The sequence below is a fragment of the Thamnophis elegans genome, chromosome 5 (genome assembly GCF_009769535.1).
Source record: "Thamnophis elegans isolate rThaEle1 chromosome 5, rThaEle1.pri, whole genome shotgun sequence".
Taxonomy (NCBI): domain Eukaryota; kingdom Metazoa; phylum Chordata; class Lepidosauria; order Squamata; family Colubridae; genus Thamnophis; species Thamnophis elegans.
In genome coordinates this window covers 53,645,345-53,670,894 of record NC_045545.1, presented here as the reverse complement: position 1 = coordinate 53,670,894, position 25,550 = coordinate 53,645,345, and the positions used below count along the sequence as shown (strand labels likewise).

General features: G+C 33.8%; 1 protein-coding gene across 1 annotated transcript in view; it reads right to left on the bottom strand.

The window, feature by feature from the left end:
• The window catches only part of NFASC (neurofascin), a 103,654-nt gene that overhangs the window by 59,682 nt on the left and 18,422 nt on the right, over positions 1-25,550 (bottom strand). Inside the window, 14 exon segments of the mRNA XM_032217196.1 lie at positions 1,315-1,439; positions 3,133-3,280; position 4,012; positions 4,314-4,373; positions 4,375-4,480; positions 4,969-5,038; positions 5,041-5,079; positions 7,280-7,423; positions 9,732-9,863; positions 11,765-11,830; positions 11,833-11,948; positions 12,605-12,713; positions 20,019-20,069; positions 25,172-25,342. Coding sequence (XP_032073087.1) covers positions 1,315-1,439; positions 3,133-3,280; position 4,012; positions 4,314-4,373; positions 4,375-4,480; positions 4,969-5,038; positions 5,041-5,079; positions 7,280-7,423; positions 9,732-9,863; positions 11,765-11,830; positions 11,833-11,948; positions 12,605-12,713; positions 20,019-20,069; positions 25,172-25,342 — 1,338 coding nt within the window.

Here is a 25,550-nt window from a genome sequence, read left to right as displayed (position 1 = left end):
GTTATTGTGATGATTAAGCAACAACGAAAGAAAAAATACAAAGAGATTTATGGATTAGTACTGATTACCTGGGGGTGGGGTCATACGGTTAACAGAAGAAGGAGCTGCAAAGTAAGATATTAGCTGTTTAGAGAGTTAGAGTCAATAGTTAAATATACATAATTGAAGGGTTATAGCATAGCTTTTAAACTATGGGTGAAGAAGCTGCAATCAAGTTCATTCATTTGGTGGACAGAAAACAGATTGCGGGTTTCCTGTGGCACAAAACCAAGCAAAACTGGCCTCTAACCAGTAACAGATCGTCTCATCATCTGGCTGGTGGGAACAACATAGCTCACATCCTTCTAATAATGAGAGTGAGAACTCAGCAATATGTGCTGAATTGATGAAAGGATGAGGAAGGGAGAGAGATGAAGTATATGTATTCTTTTGGTATCAGTCCATTTAGGTAAAAGGGTATGTGTCAAATAATGTGCATGCACATCTCCAAGCCCTTGTACAAAGATAAAGAGTTGTACAAAAAAAAACCTGATACAAAGACGAAAGGATGACTAACCCATATTTTAAATCAAGTTTTAAATCAAACTAGTACTTTGAAGAGACTCTTAAACACACTTACATTATTTTTGCATCTCTTCACTTCTTTATAGAAAGGACTGAAATATAACTACTGTGCTTGATCAGCTTTGAGAGACCGTTTTCATTTTCAGTACTATTAGTACTCATAATTACTGTACAAGCAGGATTATCTTAAAGCAGTAAATAATGAAAATAAGTGAGCCAGTTGACATGGTTAATACAATACAATAGAAGAGTTGGAAAGGACCTTGGAGGTCTTCTAGTCCAACTCCCTGCCTAGGCAGGAAACCCTACACCATTTCAGACAAAGGGCTATCCAACATCTTCTTAAGACTTCCAGTGTTGGAGCATTCACAACTTCTGGAGGCAACTTCTGTTCCACTGATTAATTGTTCTCACTGTCAGGAGATTTCTCCTCAGTTCTAAGTTGCTTCTCTCCTGATTACAATACAATACAATACAATACAATACAATACAATACAATACAATACAATACAATACCAATACAATACAACCCAGTCCCCTAATCATCTTTGTTGCTTTTCTCTGCACTCTTTTAGAATCTCCACTTTAAAATAGAATATTCTATTTTTAAGAATTAAACCTGTTTTTTTCTTCTTCTTCTGTATATTCCATCTTCTATAATCCAGAGAAACAAGTCATAACATTTGCCTAAATAAGTTGTCTACAATACTTAAAATACCCCTCAAATTCAAGAAATTTGAAAAGATTTACCAAGTACAGTGAGATGGGCTCTGGCAGTATCCTTATCTAGTTCAGTGCTAGCCACACAGGTATAATATCCTTGATCTTTTTCTGATACTCCATGTATAGTCAAACCATCTTCTTCTTTCTTCATCCTTTCAGTGCAGAAGCATTACAAGTAAAAACACTATGGGAGCACACCTCTCTTAGAAAAGCATGAATGACAGCTACTGATATGCCTATTACTGTATACTTTTGTAAAAGCGAGGTAGAAATTAAATAATATCCTATAACATACTACAAATTGGTTTCTTGAACCAAGAAAAAGTATTATAAAATTAGAAAAACCAAAATAATTGACTTTAAATTATTTTATTTTCTTATAGGTCAAGGGTATGCATTTCAAGTTTACTTATTTAAAAAGATGGTTTGAACAAAATCCTTGAACATTTCTAGTTTTGATTTCAATGGATACCTATTAACTATTTGTTGAGAAGGTTTTAACAGTTGGCTGTACTCCTATTGATTGCAGAGGGCTAAACAATGGCATATATGAGGTGAAACATATTGTAACTCCAACCTGAGATTAGATTGTCTATGTTTTATTCCCATTTGGGGAAGTGAGCAGATAGATTTTTCTTTACTTTATAACTATTTAAAGCCAACGGTTTTTGTGGATTTTAGCCCAAATGATGGAAAATCACACTTTATTTTGGAAACCTCATCTCTGAAATTTTACAGTGTAATTGAGGTCTGTTTTGAAAGACACCAATGATTCTGGAGTTGCAGGAGGCAACTCCAGAGTCACTAATGGAATAACATTGTAAAAATCATCTTTGGGAGACATATTATCAGCCTCTGAGAAAAGGTTTAAAATTATGATTTATAGTGTGTGTGTTTGTGTGTGTGTTTTATGTGTATGTGTGTAGGTGTATATATGTATATGTATATGTATATGTATATGTATGTATGTATGTACGTACATACGTACATACATACATACATACATATATGCATGTTTAACTCACAGGCACATATATGAGTGAATGTGCATGCACACAGCCATACAAAGGTTTCATTTAGTTTATGTTGGTGTTTTGTACACATTAGTTTACAAACTACTTTTTTGATTAATTTCCAAATGCTGCTATGCCTGGAATACTAAACAGAGATATATCTAATAGAATAGATCATTCTTCAACACTTAATTCATTACGTTGGTATGTTTTCTGATATTTTAATGATCTGAAAACAGCCTGATAAATAAATGCTCACTAATTTTAAACAAGGAAACTGAACTTCTGAGAATTAAAAGTGAAAGTGTTAATTTTTTACCAAGTAGATAACATTTTAAAAAATGATTTAGTTTTAAAGTTACAAACCAATAAGCTCAGTCTAGAAAGGATATTGTACTGTTTTGGAGAGAAATATATACATTCTCCATTTTAAAGATTAAGATAAAATTGAAGGCATCAAAAATGTAGTATTAAAAAAGAATTACATATATACATAAATATTGTTTTTCAGAAGTGGTGTTTTTAAATGAGCAAGTAAAAAATCAGTAACTTCTGGTGAAAATATCATTAATTTTAGAAGGTAATTTTTAACAAAAGATATCAAACATTTTTTTCAGTTATTTATTGCCCCTTCTATTTCTGTATATAAAGCCTGGCTTTTGCTATTACATTTTTTTTCAATCATCAATTTACTCCTCTTCCAAATAGCAATAGATATAATTCTCACAATCAAAATGGGAGAATTCTATAATAATTACTTGTGTGCTAGAGAAGCAGAATAGGCTAAAATTTTGATAAATATATCATCTAATAAAAGAAAGATGAAACTGACCTGTTTCCATAGTAGATGGGAATATCATCTTTAAGCCAGGTAACTGTAAGCCGTAATGTGGCGTCATGTCTTGTCTGGCACACTAAGTGAATTGTGGAACCTTTCTTTGGTATAGCATCTTTGGGTCCCTCTATAATCCTTGTGGGATCTGCAAAAGGTAAGGTAGTAGCCTAGGATTATTAGTGAACTATTTAATTTATTTGAAGTCCTCATATTAGTCTCTTCAAGATGTTTGAAAGGAATGGAGTTAGGGGAGGCTATTTTAAGTACTGGGAAATAGAATCTAATAAAGAATGTAACAATAACACATTGTCTACTATTGCTTTACTCATCAAGAAATAAATGATGATATATCTGGAAACACCTTCATTTCTATAATTTACTTTTTCTGATATTTATCCACTCTTAGGCCCTGCAAACCTTGTATTCACCAGACACATTTTAATGCACACCCTAGTACCTTGGAGGTGTAATTCAGCTCAAGAGATTCAGCCCCACAGATGGCAATAGGTTTCGCCCCATATTGGTATGACAAGGACACAACCAATATGTAACCAATCTTTCAGATAAATCAGCAAGAATTCTTTGTTGTTGTTGCATAATCCTGCTCTGCAGTTCACAGCATCTGCTCAGAAAAATGTTCTAAGGAAGGTGCAGTGCAAATAAGGCACCTATTCAGCTCCTTCTTTTGGTTGTTTCCATTTACTCAGAGTTTAAAACATTCTCTCATCTTTCTTTATATTTTCCTGCTTCCTTTTCTGAATTCCTTTTATTCTCATGGGCATCCATGAATTGGATAATGAAACAAGACTGAAAGACAGGTTCCTCTTCAAGTTGAAGCTTCTGGAATTTCTATCTCTGTTGTCAAGCTCAAGAAACCCTTCACAAGGTTTAGATAAATAGAATGGAAATTGTATTAGCTTGGAGGATATTAGATCATCTTTTGCAAGTTTGAGGGTCTTTGGTCTAATGTTGAACATGTAGCAAAGGTTTACAGAATGTACAAAGTCCATTTAATTGTAATTTAATGTGCATTATTCCTATTCTTTCCATTTGCCAAATTAAACATCACTGAAACATCATACCTTCCTCATGAATAGGATATATGCTATGGATGGAAACCACACTCTCCCCACTATTTGGAAAATACCTGTAGTTTGCTGAAGCAGAAGCCACCTTACCTTTTATTCCAAACGAACCTGGTTCTGTGCTTTGCCCAAAAGATTGGTAGCCACACAGGTGGTAAGTTCCCTGGTCTTCTTTCCGAGCTCTAATGATTTCTAAAGTTCCATTCTCATGTGCTTTATAATTGCCCACCATGCAATGTCTTCCCTGGCCGTTCTTAAACCTCATGAAAAAAGAAAAAAATATTTTAAATATTAATATATGAACCATCAAAGCGGGGGTGGGTGGGGAGAGAACCAACCCGTGGTCCACAGCCAGCATGAGGCCCTGGATGTAGCCTCATATGATCATAAACTTTTAACATTATTATATGATTAATGTACATTAACTATATATATATTTTATATATGGCCCAAGACAATAATTCTTCATTTGATGTTGCTCAGACAAATCAAAACTTTGGATACCCATGCACTAAAGGAATTACTCCTAACCTTCTCCAGCTGGTCTGTTGATTTATTTGAAGTATAATAAATCTAGATAAAGTATATCTACTCTTAATAATGGCTACCTTGTACTTCCAATGCCATATTTATAACTTAGATATCTGTAATTTAAAAAATGTTTCTGTCTATTTATTAACCAATAATATAATTAATGTAAAGAAACAGATATATACTAAAAAAGATGTGGCTTAATAATAAATCTTACCATCGTAATGTTGGAATTGGGGATCCAAAGAATGGACAGTCAAGAAGAGTCCGATTATTCTGAATAACTTTATCAGCTGATTACGAGGGACAAGGATCCGAGGAACAACATCTTAAAATGACAAAAGGGCATTGTGTGTAGAACCCAGTCAGCACTGTTCTTTGCTTTACTGCAAATGTTCTATATTAATGTTTGATTTTTCAGATTTAAGTTTTTGATTGCTTAGATTTTGCCTGAACTTTTCAAATATTTTAAAGGTAAAAACTGTAATGAAATATTTAATAAATATATTTACAAAGATTTTATTTTTAAAAATTATGCTTTATTGATTATGATTTATTGAACTATAGTGCTTTCCCACTATAGTTGGGAACCAACATGCTATTCTTATTTGATATATTTGTACACTGAATTTTAAATTTGAGAAACCCAAACAAAAACCAAATAACAACCTGGATTTTAAGATTTCCCTTCAATTTTTTCTTCTCACGATAGTTACCTTTACCTATTTCATCTAAACTTTTACTCATTTCTACAGTCAGAAAAATTCAGCTTTTAAGCTCTCTCTTGCTATGCTCACAATTTAATTCCTTTCGAACGTTTTTTAGATTGGATGGAAATGAAACAGTCCTACATAAGAATGCTAAACCTGTGCTTTGGGGCAAATCAGATAAAGAGGGAAAGCACACTTTAAATGAATAGAGACATGGACATATACTGCCTAAAAAAGAACAGGAGGCTTAATTTATAAGGGAATAAAAAGACACTTAGGTTTACAGCTCCCTAGAGAGATGACTCAGTAATACAAACCAATGATAGGACCAATTGTCTACCAAAGACAATTCTAAAGGAAGAATATATTTTAAAATAAAATAAAACCTCCTAACTATAGTTGGAATCTCTACTGCTATCGAATTAAGTGTGACATCATATGCTAGGTACAGTATACAAAGCGTCTTTGATGTATTTTCTATGTAGAAAAATTTCAAGGAGATAGTAAAAAAAAAATTCCTAGCAGTATCCCAGATGGGACTAGGAGGACTGGATTGGGAAGATTTCATTTATTATTATTATTCTGCAATTTTGGCTTTTTATAATATCTCAATTCATAATTCAAATGAAAATGATCAAGTCTTTCTGTATTATAATCTATGCCATTTTACAGTCTGATATAATACCTGCATGTGTATGTGTGTGTATGTGTGTGTTGTATTGTGCATGTATGTATGTATGTATGTATGTATATATGTGTGTATATATAGTATTATATATATATATATATATATATATATATGTGTGTGTGTGTGTGTGTGTGTGTGTGTGTGTGTTTGTGTGTATTACAAATGTACAGACACATACAATATATCAATATATACATATATGCATACATACACGCACTCAGACACTATATATATATATATATATTATATATATATATATATATATATATATATATATATATATATATATATATATTTTAACCAGGCAAAATGATAACATAAGATAACAATTTTTTAACCAAGATACTTCAAATGGACTAATTTAAAGAATGCATACTCTGGGACCCACATTCCTGAGTTGAAATTTGGGAAAATTTATTTTAAATGTTATGAAAAAATTATTATAAATCAGTTAATGGCATGAGCCAACATCACAAACATTTCGTGTGTTGATGTTTGACTGTGCTACAAAGTTCAAGATGGACTATTCCCAAGCAATACATCACTGTATAGATTCCTAAAAATCAATGAAATGATGTCTTTTGTTACTATAAATTAATATGTGCACATATTATATTAGCTATGAAAATGCTATAAATCAAAATCACAAAGATGGATCATTTTGACCTGAATTAAGAATGGAGAGGTTCTGATATATTGATTATGCTATGATGCTTTTAAAACAATTCAATTTCCGTTCTACTAAACCATAACAAGAACAATTTATATTTTCTTTTCATGTTTGAAAAAGCTTTCCTTTTATTTTTAATATTAAATCACTTGTCCTAAACTGCATACCTAAACAAATTTCTCATAATTTAATGAGTGGGTTCGGATTATTATTTCAGTAAAGCATCTTAGCATGGTTAGCTTTCTTTTGCATTCTGAGTTGAGCCATTGTGATATGTACAGCAGAATACAATAGCTCTTTCAACAGACCCACATTGCTTAATAAAAAACATAATGGATATTAGTTCCTGGGAAAAAACAATGATTTAATAAGAAAACAATTGTATAAAAAAGGAAATTATTTAAAGGTTCTTAAACTAGACTGGGAAAACACAGATAAAAAACATGGAACTTGTGCTTACCCAACACACTAACAAATGCATTGGCTAACAGGTACCCATGTTCATTAGAAGCGTTGCATTGATATACACCACTGCTGCCACTCTGGATGTCCCGAAACATAACAGTGTCTCCATTAACTTCACGGCTGGGATTGGGAGCAGAACCTTGGAATCAGACGGACATAAATTAAGATATATCTTTTATTTCGTTTTGTTATAATTTATATCAAATGAACACCATAAAATCATTGAAAATTAAGCAATCAATCTTATTGAGGTGAAGAAATAATGGATGGAACTTCTCTCTTGACCTGGGCATTCCTATTATTAAATAATGAGAATGAGAAGCAGCCTCAATGATAGACCATAGAGTTCCAGTCATGTTGGTCCATAGAACACTTTATTTTTCAATCATTTGATATAAATGTATATATTATATTTCTGTTCAACGTTTATTTCAATATGTCTTTGTACTATGGTCTATCATTGAGGCTGTACATCTAAGAAGGAAATATCCATTATATTGAGAATAAAACAAATTATCCTGAATTATGTTAGTACAAATAATATACTAACAAACTTCACTACAAGCAGGAAAACTCTTATTGGCTATGCCTAGCCAATACTTGAAAAGTATTGAAGGGCAAAGCTGACTAAAAGCTAGCTTGGAACTGGTTAAGATCAGGAGTACTGAAAAAAGAAACATAAGGCTTTATTTTGGCAGCTCGAGAACAAGCTTAGCCACAAACTGCATGAAGGCAAAATTCAACATGTTACCACCAACAGCAAATGTCGCCTCTGTAATGAGAAAGACGAGACAGTCGACCACTTGATCAGTGGGTGCAGCAAATTTCACAAACTGACTACCTACAACGCCATGACCGCGTTGCTAAGATCATTCACTGGAAATTGTGCCAAAAGTTTAGATTAAGTACAGCAAAAACCACTGGGAACATCAGGTTCAGAAGGTTTTACAGAATGAGAAAGTCAAGATCTTGTGGGACTTCAGAATTCAGACTGACAGGCACTTGGCCCACAACACACCTGACATAACAATAGTTGAAAAGAAAAAAAGTATGGTTCATTGACATTGCAATACCTGGAGATGCATGAATTGAAGATAAACAGCAAGAAAAAATCACAAAGTACCGGGACTTGCAAATTGAAGTTGAGCGACTGTGAAAAAGAAATCGTGTGTTGTCCCAATTATCATTGGGGCCCTTGGAGCAATACCTAAAGGACTACCTCGCTATTTGAATTTTAAATTTATCAGACTTGAACATTCTGATTCTAAAAAAAACCATCCTACTTGGGACAGCTTATATCCTCTGATGTTACCTTAACAGTTCCTAGGTCCTTGGTTAGGCCTCGAGCTGTTGAGCTACAACCAGCCCCAAAGGCTGTGAATCTCACCAAAGATTACCACATAATAATAGCAGCAGCAGCAAAGTACCCGGGACTTGCAAATAGAAGTTGAGCGACTGTGGAAAAAGAAATTGTCTGTTGTCCCTGATGTAATTGGAGCCCTTGGAGCAATACCTAAAGAGCTACCTCGCTATTTGAAAATTCTAAATTTACCTGACTTGAGCAAAGATTAACCACATAATAATAATAAATAGCCACATGGGAGCATAGCAAAAATTGTTAGGCAGTATAGCTAGCTATTTTAGAGAGCAGCCCTGAACTACTGTAGTCTGTGAGCATTCAATAAGTTGTCATGTAGCTATATAGAACAGCAACATTTAGAATGCAGCAGAAAGCTTCCGTTGTTTATGCAGACAGGAAGCTTTATGTCATTACAGAATTTGGAATGCAGAAATATGATAAATTTATAAGAGAAAGCAAAGAAAAAAAGGCAAGCATAGGGCAGAGATTAACTGAAAGAGAAAAAAACAAAACAAAATTCAGAACCTTCTAAGAAGACTGAGAATATATAGAAATATATGATAATATCAAGACTACAGTAAGTCATGTTTGTATATGAATGCCTGTTATGTATGTCTAGCTAAAAAAGCAAAAGATCTAGTGTTAAACACCAATCTAAAAACCCACTTTAACGTCATAATTTAACCTCCAATAAAATTCAGAAGAAGTGTAGAACCACAGAAATACTGTTGCATAATAACATGCCAACAATCAATTATTTTTAATAGCACAAAACAAATAATTTCAGAAATGAAAAATGCAAATAAGCATTGACTAAAGTATAAAATGAGTTGAATCTTCTGGAGCTTATATTTCACACTTACTTGGTATCAGCAATCAATTGTTTAAAAACCTGCCCTTCAAGCAATTATAATATGAGGCAGTAAAAAGAATTAATCCAGGTGGTCATCAGAAGTCAAGAGTGACAGGAAGGGAGGGAGGGAGGAAGCAGTTATTTGAAAATATCTTACTGCCCTTCTAACAATAATGACGTCAAGAACATATAAGATATAAATCTTTGAAGTAATTAGATTCTTTTCTTGCTTACTTTCTAGAAGTTCTCCATTCACAAGCCACTGGATTGAAGGTTTGGGGTTACCATTGGCACGGCACAGCAGTCTTCCATCTTCACCAGGAGCCAAAATAAGGTTCTCTGGTTCATCCAACCAATATGGGGAAGCTTTAGAACAAAAGTAATAAACATAAAAAGATGCTATGGCTATCATTACAGTGATCCTCTGAAGAAAATATGGATATGAAAGAGATAGAATGAGATAGAATACAGAGTTGGAAGGGACCTTGGAGGTCTTCTAGTCCAACCCCCTAGGGTTCAGGAAACCCTAAACCCTTCAGACAAATCGTTATCCAACATCTTCTTAAAGACTTCCAGTGTTGAAGCACTCACAACTTCTGAAGGCAAGTTGTTCCACTGATTAATTGTTCTAGCTATCAGGAAATTTATCCTTAGTTCTAGGTTGCTTTTCTCCTTGATTAGTTTCCACCCATTGCTTCTTGTTCTACCCTCAGGTGCTTTGGAGAATAACTTAACTCTCTCTTCTTTGTGGCAGGCCCTGAGATATTGGAACACTGCTGTCATGTCTCCCCTAGTTCTTCTTTTCATTAAACTAGACATACCCTGTTCCTGCAAACTGTTCTTCATATTTTTAGCCTCCAGTCCCTTAATCACCTTTGTTGCTCTTCTCTGCACTCTTTCTAGAGTCTTAACATCAAAAGGAAAGAAATAAAGAAAACTACAGGAAAGCTCAAATGATTACAGGAAGACAAATTGTGAGTTCTGTGTGAAGAAATAATAGAAGATATATCAATATTTTCCTTTCAACAAAAGGAAAGTAAGCACAGAAGTTGTTTGGAACATAGTGAATATAATTATGTTACAGATAAACTAGTTACACTTTTTATAGCAAATCTGAGTCTAGAGAAGATACATTTCTAATGACTGGAAGCTGAAATTAAGCAAGGGCTTCCTTCCAATTAATAATGGGAGTTAATATATACATTGGAATGTTCCTAAAATAAACAACAATCTGCATTAATTGAAAGCAAGTAAATCAGAACAGGAATAAAAGGCAGCTGGAGCTTTTCTTTTCTTCTCTTTTTGCTATTTATTAATTTACTTGCACTGATATATAGAAAAGGATGAAGAATTTTGGGTAAACCTTTTTTAGTTTTTTGGGAGGGGCAAAAAAGAGCATTCAATGATATAATATTTGATTTTTAGGGCAAATTGAAATAACATGTAGCATATAAACGGGAATGTATTGGAAAAGGTCTCATAATTTGAATACAAATTTGAATACATTTTGCTTATCTATCATTCTTTGAACTCTTAGAAGGCCAATTTATTATATGCATGTATATATCAAATCTATATACTACCCATCTCGCAAGATGTGACTTTGGCAGTGTAATGACAAAGATAAACATGTAATACAATAGTCATTAAAAAAGTTTTAAAAGCATAAGGCACTCAAGTGATTAGATTAGCAAGGGAACTACCTCCCCTGGTACCCCAGCCTGATGACATAGCCAAGTCTTGCAAGACTTTTGAAAAATAAGAAGGGATGAAGCTGACCTCGCTTTGGGAAGGATGTAGTGAATGCTCCATAAGGTGGCCACCATGGCAGAGAAGTTATCAGCCTTACCAGATAGACCAAAGGGAAAACATCACCAAATAAGTTAATTCTACTTTATTACTAAGCTGCATTACAAAATTTAGCAAGTCTGCCATCACCTTACATCCTGATAACTTAGGAAGGCTCCTTTCTAAGACACTTACTCTACCCATTATGCAGCTATGGGTTTTGTTCTCTCTTGTCTGACTGTTCCTCAATTCACTGTACCTAAGGAACAATGACAGTTCATGCTTTCTTCCACTTGACTGAATAAAGATATGTAGGTTTGTGATCAAAACAGTAGTTTGTTACTCAGGAAGCATTCTGATACCATGTTCCGATCACCTGGTCAGACTGACCACAGAAAGATTTCCTATGTAAGTCTCTTTCACTGGTCTTTGCATTACTAGCTGCTGGAGAATAAGAAGGGACAATAAAAGTGACATACCTTTCACTTTCACCAAGATACTATGGCGGCTAATGCCCACTTTGTTGGAAGCTAAGCAGAAATATTCCCAGAATCTTCCTCAGAAATATTTGCAATATGAAGAGCCTTGTTAAAGTTTTCCAACTTGATCCTGCCAGATGGGAGATCACCACCCTTTTTGTGCCACATGATATCTGGTGATGGACTGAAGGAACCGGAAAAAAAAATCAATTTGGTGCCAAGATTTTTCCAACATGAATCGGGTATTCTAAAGAAATTTTCTGGAAACTTGCTGCCTATTTTAAGAATAGAATTTTCAGGTCCTCCAAAATAAGAGTTCTCTCAAAATGCCTGCCAAACACTTGAGAGGCAAGAAGTAGAAATTAATTGTTCATGTATAAAATTAAGTTGTTAGTTTTGTCTTCTGAGACTAAATGATTTCAAATACATATTTAATTGTGGTAGTACAACTTTAGTGGTATAAAATGCTCTTCTAGCCATCAAAAGTTGCATTAATTTCTTTAATATGATAGTTACAAAATGGTGAAACATATATTGTGATGTCACAATGCATGATTTCATATTTGAACTATGGTATAACAAGCTTTGGAACTTGCATAATGTCACCACGACAATTTTTCATCACTTGCTCCCCTTGCCCATAACATCAATGAACTAAAATTATGTTTTCAAATTTTTATACATTTGAATTACTTTCTAGTTTGTACTGTGAAGTTAACTTTTATTTACCAAACCTAAAATCAGTAATAATAAGCAACTGGGTGTGATTTTATGTCCCAGAACATAGACCAGAATGTATTTGACAAACCATGGTTTCCCTGATCCCAACTGTACGTACACTCTGAGGCAATGCATTCCAGCAAGAGGTCTTCTCCTCTTAGCACCATCTGACCTGCTTGAGGTCCCAATAGGGTACATGAAGCTGGGTTGCCTTCTGCAATACCTCGGGCTGAAATCAAGACATAAGGGAGGAAAAATACAGAATTGTAAATCCTTCTCCAAAAGGCAGTATGAAAATGAAGGAGAATAGGAAACAGCAAATCAGAAATCTGCAACATCCAAGAGCTGCTGTGGAAATCTATAAGAGATTGGAAAAATACTAAAATGGAACAAGATTTCAGTGGAAAAATCAGGCAAAAACAGAGAGACATATGGGATGGAATTAAATGAAGAATTTAAGATAATTGTAATAATAACAGTCACCTTATTCACAGCAAAACAGATAAATATTTACCAGGTTTCAAGTTTAACCATATGAAAGTTTGATGTTTAGAAAAAGGGAATGCCAAGTTTCATTTGTTTCAAAATAAAAATGCTGCAGAAATGTCCCTATGTTATTGTACACCCATTGTGGACATCACAAGTCTCCTATAGTATTCGATAAAATTCCAACGCTATTTTAAAAATATTGTGAAATTTATAGTGGGAAAATATGAATTACAAGAAACAACTAAAACAGTTAAATCAAATATTATTTAAAAACATTCTGTAATAAGACATTCCATATTATGTGCTGGGTCTCACAAAAACACTGAAGTTCACTTAAGTTCATGAACCTGATCGTGATTCATCCTTGCTCAGGGAAACCGTTTCATATTTTGATACTAAACTATTTAGCAAGCCATTCCACTGAGTCATGAACACAAACATACTAGTCCATTGCACAGATATTTCACAAAATGTTATAAAGGGTATAAGACCTGGGTATTTGTAAGACTGCCTTTCCACAATTCTCTCTGACCATCTTGTAAGATCTGAGAGACTTGGCATATTCTGTGGTAACGTCCATTAAACAATCACATTATAAAACCCAATAGGCATCCCTCGTTTGTAACTGTGTCTATCCTCTGAAACATTCCCTCCATGATCTGTTATAGCTCCAACTCAATTGATCTTTAAGACAGAATTAAAACCTAGCTCTTCTCACAGGCACTGAATTGAGGGTGAAATGTGATCCCACCAATTGTATTGTAATGGTGGGTTATTGGGGGGGGGTGTTATTGGTATTTTGTATGTTACCTTTATTGTTTTTAATCCTCTATAAGGTGTTTAGAGTCATCAGCTAGTGGGCAGTCTTAGAATTCAATGACATAAATAATTCTATTTCAAATGTGTTCACCAGGGGTCCCCCCACCCTCCCCGCCAGTCTGTGGCCTGGTTCTGGGCTGCAGCCCATTGGGAACTGGGTCATACAAGTGGAGGGTGAGTACATGAAATCCCTCCCGCCACTGTCGGTCCACAGAACCAGAAAGGTTAGGGACAGCTGTGCTGCACAGAACACACCTTTTTTTCCCCATTCTCACAATAGTGGAATATAGTCTTGTTTGTATAGTAAAAAATAAATAATTCAAAATCTACTTAACCATGCTAACATATATTATGATCCAGGGGAACTAAACATATGTCAACTTTCAGTTTTACTGATCTATATTTGAAGAAAACTTATCATTCAATTAGTTCATAGTTATTTCATTCTAGTGATATATTTATATTCTCTTTCTATAACAAATCCAGATTTTTTTTTAGGATCCATTCCAGAAAGGGGGGGGGGAAGGTCACAGACAGAAGGAGCTACCCCAACATCAAAGTTACTAATTAAGGGTTGTTGTTGTTTTTAAACAAGAAAATTGTTCCTTATCTATAGCAAAAAGCATAAAAAGCTTTGACTTAAAGCAGTTATTTGTATTGTTGCTGCATTCCTCATTAAAAATACATAGGATAAAAAGTTTCACGAATCTGATTATCATTTAGCATTATAACATGATGAAGTAGCATTGAAAATAAGGATTGATTACTGATTTAATAGGGAAGATTCAAAGCACAATATTGCAAAAGCATTCTGAGATTGGCAAAATCTTTTGGTCTCGACTTTATATGTTTAATTAAACTTAGAACTAATATTAAATGGATATCAATTTAATGGAATGCAAAGGGCAATATAATTAATTCCTAGATCTAAATAACTCTGAAGAATGGAAGCTTCTGTCAGGTTACAATACTTGAAACTGACATGATTCCAAATATCAGTTTAAAGACTCCTTGTCATTGTGGGATACCTTACTAAATCATTGGATGGCGCTCTTGCTTTTGATTTGTGCACAAGTATCAACATGAGCTTATGGTATGTTTAAATATCCTACTGTAGTAATCATAACTATATTTCTAAATAAGAGTTATGGTTTCCCCTCATTGGTAATCTGAGCTCCAGAGAGAAGGAAAATAAATGAATGAAAGAAATAAAGATTTTCTGTCCACGATAAGAAGTTAATTCACAGTTATTTTGAGGCGCACAAATAAAATGCTATGCCTATTAGTACTTATTTCATAAAAATGAATTCAAATTCATCAAAAGAGGTTTCAAAACAAGAAGACAGCTGACATGAGATCTTTAAAAAAGCCGTTGTGTAGAAAGAACCTTGAATAAATGGTGTCATAAACAAGCAATTATTCCATGCTGTTCAATATGGACTCATTTTGTTAATTAAATGAAAATTACCACAGAGAGTGACATTTCCCTAAGCTCTGTGCATGTGAATGTGCACCCCATAAACAAAGAAATATTTAAAGCAAGACAAAGGAGCAAATTGTCGATTGTAGACAGGTTAAGAGAAGCATCTGAGCAGATCAGTTACCAAAAATTTCATAGATGCACAGAAAAATTTGCAAACAGTATAAACTTACAGATAAACAATTAGGATACAAAGAAGCAGCAGGCATGTTATTTTTAAAATATTTTTTATTTACTAGATTTCTATTTTTCCTTTTCTACAGAAGTTCAAGATAGCAATACATGAGACTTCTTTCTCTTTGGAGTTTGACAGGATTGTGTTAATAAGCGTTAATAGAAAGAAATATTTGCAATTAATCATTAATTACCAGTTCCTAACTGAGGATCTTTATGTGTTAGAATGCTGGACTAAATCTTCCCATGTGATAGGGCAGAGATACATACATTTGTGTTTTCAGTTCAGAACAGATTTCTACTGATTCACATATAATGGAATTCTGTATGTGTGTATATATCCTATTTATGAATATGGATGCTGATGTTCTCTTTCTCTTTTACCTATTTTGCATACAGGAAAGGAAATGAATTGGTTTTTTATTAACAATGCCAAGAGAAACTTTCAGGCTTATTCACAAACCTACAGAAGGCAAATAGATAGCATCACTAAATATGCCTAATGTGTAATTAGTTAATTATTGTTAATAGATTACCGATATAAATTAACTATTGTGAATCTTTGAAGCATATGTTTAAATTGCTAACCAACTATGACAGTTGCTATGCTCTTTTTGCACACAATATGTTCTAATTCCAGACAGTTTGAGTTAAATTAGAAACATTCCTGCTGGAATAACTAAAGATTTGCTGCTGCTTAATAAGGACAAACTTGAGCAGATGAATCAATGAGTTGACTTGGTACAAGACATATATTCCTAGGAGATTTTCATGAATGCCTTCCAGGTTTGATTGAATTTTACTAATCAATAGCTACTTGCAGGAAATTTTCAGAGCAACTGAGTTTGTAACCAACAGGGGTGTATGAAATAGATAAATTGTTCTTGTAGTTCTCTACTTGAACATCAAGTTTTTGCAGATATTTAGATCAAAATACAGGTGAAGACACTGAAATAGAATAGTTATAGAAAGAATATCTCTCAACCGCACCTTGGTGAATATATTCCTGCACATAAACAGGGCAGTAAGAACTTTCCAAGATATTACAGGTAAATTACTTATATTCAATTTTCCACTGAAATAATACACTGCGATACAAATAATTTTTAAGGGGGTATGCCTTTGACGCTTAATTAAAGTGAAGTATTTTCTTCAAAGCTGTTGTCAACCTAAAGGATGCCATTTTAACAAAGCATTCACCTTTTCATCGGGTATGTACTGTTAAATAATCCTAACATAGTTCCTTTTATTGCTTATATTCATGCACACAGATTGTCTCTCTGGGCTTCCTGCAAATCTACCTATTGCTGAAAAACATTGAACAATGAAACAATGACGTCTAGCCAGCTTCGCATCTGTCACAGGAGGCAAAAGGTATAAAGCTGCGAATATGGCATAGATCCTTTTAATGGGATTTACAAATGTAATGGAAAGAGATTATATATTACTAAATCCATGATCTCTGACCAATGAGATAGTATTCTACTATTCCTACGAGTAAACCTGTTTTGTAAAGAAGCCAGAAGAGTGAAGAACAGAACATTAACTTTAGGATTAGGGCTTAATCTTAATTAATTTTTGTCAAAATAGAATTTCTACAGTAATGTTGCCTAGTTTGACACAGGGGCAAGGACTGTTTTCAAGGATTAAAATTAAACATGCTTTCCTTTGGCATGCAAAAAGCTAAATACACATTAATCCCAACCATTCTATTTTTTTCACAGCCTAAGCAGATATGAGGGGCAAGGATAAATATACTTGCTGTGTCCCCTGACACTGTCATCCTCCATAACTGGAGAGAAATACTATTGGAGAGCTTTCTCTACTTATTTAGAGTAATCACATCATAAAGAGCCTTGATTTTTCCAAATTATAACTTGCTAGAAGAGCCTATTATATTAATATAGTTCTTTGTTGAAGAACTTATGGGAATGATGGACATCAATGGGGCAAGAGATAAATATATACGTTTCCCATCTTGCAAAAACATAGGCATTACTTGAAATTATAAAATGTGCAGAAATCATGTGTGTGTGTGCATGTGTGTGTGTGTGTGTGTGTGTGTGTGTGTATGAAATGTAATTATTACTGCCCACCTGAACCCGTCCTTTCCCTTCACCAGTCAAACTCAAGAATTGAATAGAATTTCTGGTAATTTGTAACTACCGTAAATTCTGCTACATCATATGCAAAATGTGCAGCAGAGTGATTGATAAGCCTCAGCTAATTTTGTGATTTGTTCTTTTTTATATGTAACCTGTTTTTATTCTTGAGTTTTGTTTTGTAATGAACTTTGCAAAAAAGATACTAAGAAAACGAGTACATGTACAGGTAGTCCTTAACGTATGTCCACAATTGAGGCCCAAAATGTTTGTTGTTAAGTGAGACATTAAGTGAGTTTTGACTCTTGCCTCAGTTGTTAAAGAAATCACTGAGGTTGTTAATTTAGTAACATGGTTGTTAAATGAATCTGCCTTCCCATTGACTTTGCTTGTCAGAAGGTCGCAGAAGGCAATCCCATGACCTTGGGACATAGCAACCATCATAAATATAACCCAGTTGCCAACATCTGAATTTGGATCATAGGATCATGGGGTGCTGCAAAAGGTCATAACTGTGAAAAATTGTCATGTCACTTTTTTCAGTGTTGTAACTTTGAACGGTCAGTAAATGAACTATTGTAAGTAGAGGACTACCTGCATTTATAAACATTCAGATTGAGTTTGCTATTGTCTATTTGTTTACAATATGATCCTGCTAATCCTCATTTCTTTAATACTGGTTCTCAAAGTACCATTACCTCAATAACAATAAGAAGTCTAATTTAAATGCAGATGATACTCAAAATATAATTCAAGACTTTTTAAAGGGAGGCAAAGTTGATTAAGAAACTAGAAACATCTTTCTTAAAACTATCATTAGAAAAGAAATGGGTGGACTCCATTAGGCTACTTCACTTGCTAGAAGTCTTCCATCAATATACTGTAAGAGATGTTCTCAATGCTGTTCTTAATGCTACCTCAAAATCTGCTTTGGAGATGCAAAGCCCAAGAGAGTTTCTTAAGGCTGCCTAGGAAGAGTTGTGCATGAAGTATGGAAACATGTGGTTTTCTAAAAAAGCATGAAGAATTGGACCGTCTGGTTTGGGATGAACTAAAATCCAGGCAAAGGGAGTACTAGCGCATGTGTGCTGCACATCACCCATCCTTCTCCTTCTGCAACACCCAGCACAACATACTCCACTAGCAACTGAACAAAATGATGGGAATCAATAGAGTTCTGTAATATTTCATTCTTAAGTCTGATTTCATAACATTAAATCAAGCAAGCAAGCAAAACACCACAACAAAAGCCCTGAGTTCACTGGAGTCCTTCATCTTTGGAGTTTGCACCTCTCTCTTATGAGAATTATCCCTTGTATGAAAATGAAAGCAAAGATGCACACAAAATGATTTATCAGTCTTGGAGGAAAAAGGGATTGATTGGCATATATCTATTTTATCCTTAGAAAGATAAAGATAATTTAATCATCGTTCCCATAGCAAGTCTTTTTAAAAAGAAATGTTTCTAACCACTAGTCCTACAGAAACATTTCCCAAATCAAACTAATGTGGATTGAATTCATGAAAAGAAGATATCTCTGCAAGCAAAAGCAAGAGATGCTATGTGTTCTTTGGGTACACAATAAACAAAGATACATTCATTTCTCATCTATTGTGCAAGGCTATAATGAACAATGTACCCAGTTTGCTGCACTTCCTCTTTAACAAATAAATTTGTATTACACGATCAGGGGGCTACTCTGCGTATACATCCAAACAAGCATTCAAAAAAGTAAATTGCTTTCCTTGCAATTTTCTTTCCCTAATTCCAGAGAATTAATCCCTTCCTAAATATCTACATTATCACATAATTGCATGCCACAGAAGAACCTGGTGATTATATATTTGAAAAGGAAGTATAATTCATGATTCTTCCAGTGTACAAAGGAGTGAACAGAATTCCTTTGAAACATTCAAACAGTTATGTAACTCTACTGCAAAGAATATCCATCATGGTTTTTCCATTTAATTGTAATTATAGATACACATTTTAAATATAAACATCATATATATGCATCAAATCTACAAACACACACACACACACACACACACACACACACACATTGAAGAATTTGGGAATTCTTCAACGTGGCAGCTGAGTGTTGCTCAAATCCATGTAATCCAAATGTGAAATTCAAATGAAAAGCTTTGGCAATATATGTGATTGGGGAATTATATATTTAAAATTTTTGTTTTGTTACATACCCATAAAAAACAATACCATCAACTTACAATAAAGAAAGTTGAATTTTACAAAGATGATGTCGTTTAAAATATGAATTGTCTATCTAATGGTGATGGAGACAGTGTTTGTTTAGAAGATTGTGCAGCCTGAAAAGTTGGTGTGATAAGAAATACATGACTATTGTGTCTATCAAAGTGTCAACAAGTGATGTTAATAAAATAGTAAGTAAGGTTAGCAACAGAGAAGTTAGAATGTGAGGATCTCCAGAAGTCAGTATTGACCCACCACTGTACATGTCAGTGTGATTTCGAAAGGATACTTCATTATGGGGATACTCTGTAATAAACAAAATAACATGAACTTTCTAAAGCAACAAACAAGCACTGAATAACCAAAAGGTAATAGAAGGGAAGTGCACAAAAGAAAATTAACTTAATAAATAGAAAGTGCATGCCAGAAAGAAAAGCATATGAAATATCATACACATAACATTCAAAAAGGCCTCAATGCTGTTTAGAAATAAACACGATAATACAGCAATGTAAGACAGCAGCTTCAAAAGACTGCTCATTTTAATGAAATATTAAATTATAGATGTGGTTGTTTTGAAAAAAAAAACACCACAAACATGCAAAATCTAAACAGTTGCAAAAGTTTTTAAAGAAAACATAGATTACATTTTTCTGTTTGAGTTCCGAAATATCAGGAAATTTTCAACAGGTTTGCTAAACGTCTCACAAAATTGGAACTGTAGGGCCACAAGCTTTTTCAAGCACATACAATAAACAAAATATTCTTGCTAATTTGTACCAAATGCCAAGTAAGGATTAGAAGCCACAAAACAACTTTAAAACAAAGAAAGAACGATGAACATTTCAGACACTGCTCATGCAAACATTATTAGAATGAGTTGTGTTTCATTAAAAAACAAATTGCCAAGAAATATCCATGACTAAGATAATGTTATGAAAAAAACCATATAAGATTACTTCCTGATAGCAATAACAGGAGCAACTACTTTTTACTATCCTTGAAGTCTACTGTTTCAAAAAATTTTTGAGGTTGGTCATAGGATTTCAAACTCAGAGGAGAAAATCAAACACTTAGAACCCCCAGCCCCAGGAGTTCTCTAATTGAATTTTTCTGAAATCAGAAAGGAACAAAGAATATGAGAAGGTGGGTCATGGGGTGTCCCAGAAAGACCCTAGTTCCATGCAATGAATGCATTACCAATATATTACTAAATCAATTTACTACCATCCTGGCTCTGGAAATGTTGTTCCCCACACTTTATGTTCCTTTTTTCTCTCCATCCTGGTCTATTACTGGAAGAGCTTTGAATCACCAGAGCACTAAAACCAAGCAGGCTACTGTAAGGGTTGTGGAACAGTTCTTAATGTATATGTTATCTATGCTCTTCATTTACTCCATATTCTCAATGATGCTCAGAAATAGAGTGCTATAGTTCCCATTAAATATAATTGAATCTGTTTCTTAAAACATGATAGTTGTGCAATGTTTATCTATATACTACTAAAACTACTAAGACTATTCGACTTAGGCCAGTTTCAAAGCAGATATATTGCTGAATATCTCCCTGAATTTTTAAGAACTTTTCCAGTGATGAAAGTAGATTAGAAGCTGTGTCATTGTCGAAAGCTTTGAGGAATCTAGTAAGGAAATATCTCTAAAAGGATGACATGGGTAGTACAACATGCCAAAATTGCATTTATTTTGAGAGAGGTGACAAAGGCCACAGTCCAAAATGGGCAAGGATAGGAAAAAGGACACATTAAAATATATATTTTTTAAAAAATAAACAAATGAAAATATTTTAAAGTATTTTAAAATTATTAGATGAAGGACATTAAAAGTTTGGTAAAATCTCATGTAAATTTGTGAACACTATTCAATTGCTTATAACTTGAATTGAAAATAAATAATTCATCAGCCATGTATTTTAGAGAAACAAATTTCATTATATTTTGTAATTTGTCAGCACTAAGAAATGAAAATAGAGCAATTTAAAAGCTTAAAACAGAATAGTGCTTAAATATTTCTAAAAACGATGTCATTATGTATATTTTTCATTTATCACCTTTTCTTTCAACCAATCATATTTATTATAGACTGATTGTTTCCAATTGGCCTCCTACACTGCCAGTAATTTTCATTAGCAGATGAAGAAAAGTGTAAAAACTGCAGCAAAGTGTCTGCCAAATTTTGTATATGTTATTTATCTTTACACAAAGAACCACTTCTCAATTAGATAATAGATAAAATTTTATGTAACTAAATTTTTCTAAACACAGATGCACTGCACCTCAGCATTGCTTAATACCTTAGATTTAAATTTCATTACTTGTCTGTCATGACCAGCTTGTCTCCAAGGAAGAGGAATGCACTTATTTCCATTCCCATAGCAATAGTCAAGCAGAAATCTTTCTATGCTTTGTTTGCATAATGTTTGTTGAATTAAAAACAATAACAATAGCAACTTGAACATTTTTTTCTACAAATTGCATTGTGGACAGCCTAACAATAAGAACAAAAAGTATATGGTTTCTTCAGTTTCATTTTGTTCCCTACAGGAAAATATTGGAAATGTTTTGAGGTTTATTTCACTGGAATTCATAGAACTGTTTTAACAGGATATTTTAAATAGAATTGCTTGTTCCAAGCTTAGAATAAAACCTTTCTTTATTTCTATACATTTCTACAGGGTAAAGTAGAAATTCACAAGAAATAACAGAATTATAAAAACATACAGAAATAAATTGTGCACTTGTGTGTGTGTATGAGCAACCATCAATTAAAAGACTAGTATCAAACAAAAATATAATTATAGAAAGCATATGTTGACTCTGAACATAGTAACAGTGAAAATATAGTACAGGATGGCAGAGGACGTCTTTCAGCATGGAATGGCACAACTTGGTGTGGCCAAGTTGCCACAGCCAACTCACAATGGGTCAGCTCACTGTGACCAACTCAGTACGGCACGTTGCAACAACTCAATTTAAGTATTTAAAATAATTAAAAAGAAAATTTACTTTCTTTCACATTTCATTTTGCCCCTCCTTTTGCATCCTTTTTTCAATGATTCTATTCCACCATTTCTTTGATATTAGTGTAATTCTTGTCCCACAGTGAGTTGTTTTGTGGCAAGCTGGTCTTGAGAAGTTGTTGTTCCGCAGTAAGTTGGTACAGTGAGTTGGCTCTGGCAAGCTGGCCATGGCAAGTTGGCTACACTGAGTTGGCTGTGCTGAGTTGTCCTAGACATTTTTCAGCATTCCATCTGGGATCGTCAATATATGTTAGAAGTCAAATTCTACCCTAGCATTTTTACATAAAATGATCAGGGAGCAGGTAATGGGATAACACTGATATTTGCAAATAAGAACTGAGCTGATGAATATCAAAATGACTGAAATGATGGTTGATATCATTAAACTGAAAAACTAAAAGAGAATATTCAGGTTCTTTCTACATATGTTCATTTATCTAGTCATTCATTTTTTTGGCTATATTCTTGTCCACATCTATTCATCAGTTTTATCTCCTTTCCTACAAAGAAGGCTCACAGAACTTTCTTCACTAAAACATTAACTCTCCTTTTTTGAAGTACTCCTTTATACTTTTTGTATGTTATGTAATTATGTAATTTATAATCCCATAAATATTTTGCCATTAGTGATATCTGATCATATTAAAGAAATATTCCTCTGAGCTACAATGTACAGTAACTTTCTTCAATATTCTCAAGATGGTTAACATTATAGGCAGAAACCTAGGATGGCTCTAAGTTCCTTAATTTTTTTTTTTTTTAAAATCAAGAATATATGCCTACATAAATCAGTGGTAAGATATATCTACTATAAGCCAAGAACTTTGTATTATTGTATTGAGGTTCTCTTCTCCGTGGTAAGAACTAATTACTTACTATCTCTTCCCCCCACTCTTATTCTATTTATATATGGGGCCTTTAAGTTAGAGTTGACTTCTGGAGATTACCTGGGCTACTGCCTTCAATTTTTTAGTAAGATTTTTTATCATTCAGGTAAAATAATTTTTTAAAAGTGAAGACAAAATTTACTATCTTTACACAACCTGTATACCGCAATGAAGAGCTGACCCTGAATGAATGCATGTCGTGTCTTTGCAATAGTGTCAGGTGTCTATAGTATTTCTTAGATCAATGACATCTGAAGACCAGGAATGTCCAAAGGATAAGTACCTAGTATTACAAAAATACCAGAAGAAATTAAGGGTCAGGTTTTCAGAGTCAAGCTGAACGTTAAGAGGCTGAATGAAGCCAAATGCACATTTTCTTTACAGATTACTAAATAAGCATAGAGATGGATACATTTAGAAAAAAATCAAACTTAGCTTGATTGTGGAAATAACTTTTAACTTATTGTTTCGAAATGAAACAAAATAATGAAATCAGTATCAGATAAAAGTATGTTGAAGGTTTCTAAAAGGATCTCTGGCTCTAGAAACAAACATTTAAAAAAGGGGGGGGAGGGGAATAAGAACCACATACTTCCAATTTGCAATGCAGGCTTTGCGGCAGTTCCAAGAAGATTCTGCAACCAGTTGAACCCTGATTGAGGTGAACCTGAGGGCACAGATAAACTCTCAAGTGGCCTCAACAGCTCTCAGAGAATGCTAACGAGCAGATGACGGCAAAGAAATACAATCCTTCCATTCCCCCACCAACCAGTCTCAATTGTCAGTACCTATCCTTCCATCCCTCCCACCATCAGAACTAATGAAGCTTCTTGGATGAGAAGTGAAATGTTTTCTTCTTCTTCCCCATGGAAAAAAACAACAACAGTCCAGTTGACTTTTGAAGAAAAAAGCACCTTTTAGACAACGATGACCTGGATGACTGAGAATCTCCAGAGACATATTAAAGAAAACTTCTCCATTTAAAAACAGGAATGTCCCTTAAACCCCTGAGAATTCTGTCGTGCACGATCATACCAACAAGAAAGCTATGGAGTATAAAATAAAACACAAGACCAGATTTTCACATTTTAGACTATTCTAATTCTCAAAAACATATTCAAGTAAACTATATTCCTTAAAATATTTAAATGTTTGGGTCTGTAGATAGGCTGTGACATCTCTTTTTTTCTCTTTCACTAGTAGTTAAGAGTAATAGTAGGGCTGTTTAAAAACCCTTTTATCCTCCCTTCCCATCTCCTTGGACACTAATGCAAAACAATTATGTAAGAAAATAAATAATTTTCAATTTTTTCTAAACATGTAGAATGGAAACAACATAAATTAAGAAATGTCTAAACAGTAGAAAATATACTATATGCCACATTTGCAAAAAAGATGTTTTTTCTGAACCTTGTCAGCATAGTTGGTATAGAAAGCACATTGCTGATATTACTCCAACTATGCTATTCATAATAAATACTTACTGGTTATGATTTTGAGGGTGTAAGGATTTTTCTGCTGGATGGTATGTGTGAAAGCAAAGCGAGCATTGCAGCTATAGTCAGTCAGAGCATCCTGCTGCATGACATTCGAGAAATACAAGTCACCATTCTGCCCTTGAGAGACACGCTTGTCTTGATGGATTGGTTCCATGGCTGGAAGAAGGAACAGCAATTCTTTTTAGAATTCATAGCTGTGTTACATAGCTTTATGCTACATTTCATAGATGCGTTGGAACCTATGATAATTATCTACTAGGTCTAACAATCTCCAAAAGCCACACATCAATTCCTGTTAGTATTAAGAAGCTTGAATAATTGAGCCAGCATAATTGTTGTGATGAATGCAGATAGGAAAAACCTT